This window comes from Diabrotica undecimpunctata, unplaced genomic scaffold (genome assembly GCF_040954645.1).
Source record: "Diabrotica undecimpunctata isolate CICGRU unplaced genomic scaffold, icDiaUnde3 ctg00001144.1, whole genome shotgun sequence".
NCBI lineage: Eukaryota > Metazoa > Arthropoda > Insecta > Coleoptera > Chrysomelidae > Diabrotica > Diabrotica undecimpunctata.
The window spans coordinates 4,573-8,931 of NW_027313223.1; the positions used below are offsets into that span (position 1 = coordinate 4,573).

A 4,359-nucleotide genomic window follows, 5' to 3' on the forward strand; every position below is an offset into this window, starting at 1 on the left:
TTCTTGTATATCAAATTTTTTCTCAAGAAAACTAAAAAACTGTGAGAGAGTAGGTAAAGCCTATGACCCATTTTCATAGTCAAATGACCTGTGCGTCGAGAAATTTAATTTTTGTAAAAATATTTCAATTAATAGCAAATCCGAATGTTCGATAGCTACAGATATATTTCTAGAGCAAGTAGAGTTTGTTTAGATAGAGTTAAAAATTTTTGTAATGATTTTGCGTTACTTTTAGCTGGAGATGGAGCCTTTAACAATTTTTGAATGTATAAACTAATCACACGCGATTTATTTTGATAGCGATTCTTGAGAATTTCCAAAGCGATCCAAAAATTTTCTTTTATTGATTTTACATTTTAACTGATGTTACCCAAAGGCTTGATTTTTCTTCTCCAACACCATTTTCGAGTTTCTTAACAGCTAACTCTGATTACAGTATATTAACCTGTGCCCCAATATCCAATTTGGTTGTTTACCTTTACGTCCTGAGTTCATATTTCTTCTATACTCTGAGCTAACTCACCTGTGGTATATACATCAAAGAGATCATTGATATCCTTATTTTCTCAATTGCATCAACATGAATTTTTTGCATCTTCCTATTATTAGTGTATTGGATTTTATTGTTATAATCCACCGCAAAATGGTTAATTTTCACGAACATAGTAACGTCTTCATTTTACTTCAGGTCTCTCTTATGAAACATGTATATCTCAAATCTTGCATTTCTTCTTGGATTTACATTATTATCAAAAGCATTAATTATTCAAAATTTAAAAGGGAACTTCCCAGCTACCTCCAATTAGATTATATACGTTTTTCACTGATCTGGTAGATTCGAAGCCGTCCTGAAAATTTATAAATCCATTTTGGATAATTTTAAATCTTAATAAAAATTTTATACCTTTTTACACAAAAAGTTTTTACTTAATTGTAGCTCCACGAGACAAAACTAGTCTAAATAATGCTACACAAAAACTAAAAAGGGAGATAAATAATATAAAAAATTCAACAATTAATTCTTTTTTAAGTAATTTAACAGCTGACCAAAACACAGATTATTCTTTATGGAAGGCAACAAAAAGAATGAAGAGACAAATTATTTATTCTCCTCCTATCAAGTTGGAAAACGGCAACTGGGCTAGAAGTAACGAACAGAAAGCAGAACGATTTGCAGATCATTTAGAAAGTAACTTCAAACCCAACCACAATGATGGCGAAATACTGAGATGGGAAGAACCATTCCAAACTGAAGAAAGAATAACGTTAACATCACTTAGAGAAGTATCAACAGAGATAAAAGAGAATATAAATCCTAAGAAAGCTCCAGGATATGATCTCATAACAGGCGAATTATTAAAAAAATTACCAAGAAAAGCCATAGTTAAGCTGACACACCTAATAAATGCTGCTTTTAGATTGAGATATGTTCCCAGACTCTGGAAAGTAGCTGAAGTAATTATGATCGCCAAACCAGGTAAATCTCCTAATGAAGTGACATCCTATCGACCAATATCACTCCTTCCGGTGATGTCAAAACTATTTGAAAAACTTCTATTGAAAAGATTAAAACCAATAATAGAAAGAAAAAATCTTATACCAAATCATCAATTTGGTTTCAGAAATCAACATTCCACTATAGATCAAGTTCACAGAATAACGAATATAATAGAAAAAACATTAGAAGAAAATAAAGTCTGCTCTACAATCTTCTTGGATGTAGCACAGGCGTTTGATAAAGTCTGGCATGACGGTTTAAACTATAAACTAAGAACATTCATGCCTAAACAGTATTCAGAAATCTTGAAATCATACATTGCGAATAGATATTTCAGAGTAAAAGAAGAAGAAGTTTACACCGACTTAAGGGAGATCAAAGCTGGCGTGCCATAAGGGAGTGTCTTAGGTCCGGTCCTGTACCTATTGTATACGTGTGACATTCCAGAGCTAGAACAAAATACTATTGCCACCTTCGCGGATGATACAGCCATACTGGCGATAGGAGACACTAGTGAAGAAGCGACTGATAAGCTGCAACTATCAGTAAATAAAATACATAACTGGACCAGAAAATGGCGAATAAAATTAAATGAGACTAAATCTGCACACGTTAACTTTACAAAAAAGAAAATAGAAAATTTGCCAGTTAGAATAAATGATACCCGAATTCCTTATGCAACATCAGCAAAATACTTGGGCATCACCCTAGACGCGAAGCTGCGCTGGAAAGTCCATGTCAAAAAGAAAAGAGGGGAGCTTGATATTAGATATAAGAAATTGTATTGGCTGATTGGAAAAAATTCAACATTATCAATTCATAATAAATTATCCATCTACAAGCAAGTACTGAGGCCAGTATGGGTATATGGGTGCCAACTCTGGGGCTGTACCAAAGCTAGTAATATACATATTATCCGTGTAAATGTGTAACAGTTTAGTGTAAAAAGCAGAGTATAGTGCTGTGAAATTATTGCATGTTAGTTGTAGTGCATTAGTTAATAGATAAAATAAGAGTAAGCCATAGGGTAAGCCTTAGATTTAATCATTTGCTGATATTATGTTAGGTCAGAAAATAACTGATAATTGGTCATTTGTGACCAGATAGCAGTATACAAACACCGCACAGGTGTTAATAAAAAAAAAGAAAAAAAAAACTTAATTGTAAGTTTCTTTAATTATTTCTTCGAGCTAGCTTTTTTGCCTTCCCTTCACTTAAACTGAATGTATTACATAGTTCTGTATTAAATGGAGAATGTATTAAACGAAGTTTTTGCGAATATTATACAGAGAAGGTAACAGGGTTAATAATTGTCAAAAATTTCAAAAATATAATATACATGCAAATAAAAATAAAATATCCATTTTATTTCAAGTCAGATTCTGGCAAAACATATGAAATCTACGTATTTACATCTAGGTGCAAGTGCCCTGAAAATATTTGTACTCACTGAAAAGTCTGTTATGACTAACCTTTAATAATTTTTATCAAATCTCCTGCGAAAATAACCAAGCGCTCGAATAAAATTGAACAGACACCGAAACCAACCTGCCGTAAATGTATTTTTCTTGATTAAACTAACATTTTCGAAAAGTTTGCGATTATTTTTGTTTAAGCTAATAAGTTTTTACATTTGGAAGTTGCATCTTTTTTTTGGCATAGACAAACAGAATAAGACAGTAACCATCACTATGATTAAGCTCAATCCATTAACACAGATTATAGTCTAGGGCAGCGATTCTCAAACTTTTTTTTTACACGTACCACTTAGATAAATTCTGCGTCTATCGTGTACCACATCTTAAAAAAGTAGATAATAAAATTTACTAATCTTGTCAAAAATATATTTATTTAAAAAACGGCAATATAAATGTTACAAAATAAAACTTACAGTCTAACCCAGTCCAAAAATTTAGTGAGAAGGATGGTTCTGCATAGCTACAACAAGTGAATCAATATCAGGATCAATTGTGCTTAGTTTCATACGTAACTTTGGATAAAGATTAAGCCTACTGCGTAATTTATTTTTCACTTGTAACATAGCAGAAAATCCAGTTTCACACAGGGAAGTGGTCGTAAAAGGAAGTAAAAATAACAATGTTTTTTTGTTGTGCTGGATATTCATTTTTAATATTTAGCCAGAATTCGGCTTATTCTAATTTTGAAAACTCAAGCCCCCATCACAAGATAGTTCTACTAAAGACTCTTTCTCATCCTGTTTTAATGTTTCAGGAATGCTATGCAAAATAAATGGTTGTCGTATCCAAAGAAACTGAGCATAATCTTCGTCAAAATATTCTTTAGAACTATCAATGAGCATATGACAATGCTGTTTTATGTTAAAAATAAGATCACCTTTAATCTTCATTTCATGCTCAACCACAAAATTTTCTAAATTGGTAAACGACTGCAAGTCTTTGTTTGAAACACTATTTTTCATCATATTACATTTCTTAATAAAAGCATTTATTTTGTCGTTTACAGAAAACCGATTATGAGATTTACCTTGTAAGCTTAAGTTTAGGTCATTTAATCGATTAAATATGTCTGTTAAGTAAGCTAGTGTTGTGAGCCACAATTCATCTAGTAACCGATCACGCAGTTCAAAATTGGTTTCCATTAAAAACACGTGTTTAATATTTTTCCTTTTGATAACCATCTACCTCTGTGTGTAGCAATAACTGAATATGATCACTTCCCAATTTAGAGCATAGTTTTGAAAATAAACGCGAGTTTAAGGCTCGAGATTTTATGAAATTGACTATCTGGACTGCTTCATGGAGAACATGTTAAAATTCATTTGGCATTCGCTTTGCTACCAAAACTCTTTTTTGATTTTGGTTTGAAATATATATCGCACA

General features: G+C 31.9%; 1 protein-coding gene across 1 annotated transcript; it reads right to left on the reverse strand.

Annotated features, from left to right (window-relative positions):
* Positions 1–3,653: 3,653 nt before the first annotated feature.
* LOC140431846 (zinc finger BED domain-containing protein 5-like) lies at positions 3,654–4,157 on the reverse strand. Its single transcript, XM_072519722.1, has one exon. It carries the CDS (start codon positions 4,155–4,157, stop codon positions 3,654–3,656), a length of 504 nt encoding a protein of 167 aa, XP_072375823.1.
* Positions 4,158–4,359: the final 202 nt, after the last annotated feature.

Bases quoted from the DNA above. Each gene is read 5' to 3' on its own strand.
- LOC140431846 (XM_072519722.1), bottom strand. From the start codon at position 4,157: ATGGTTATCAAAAGGAAAAATATTAAACACGTGTTTTTAATGGAAACC.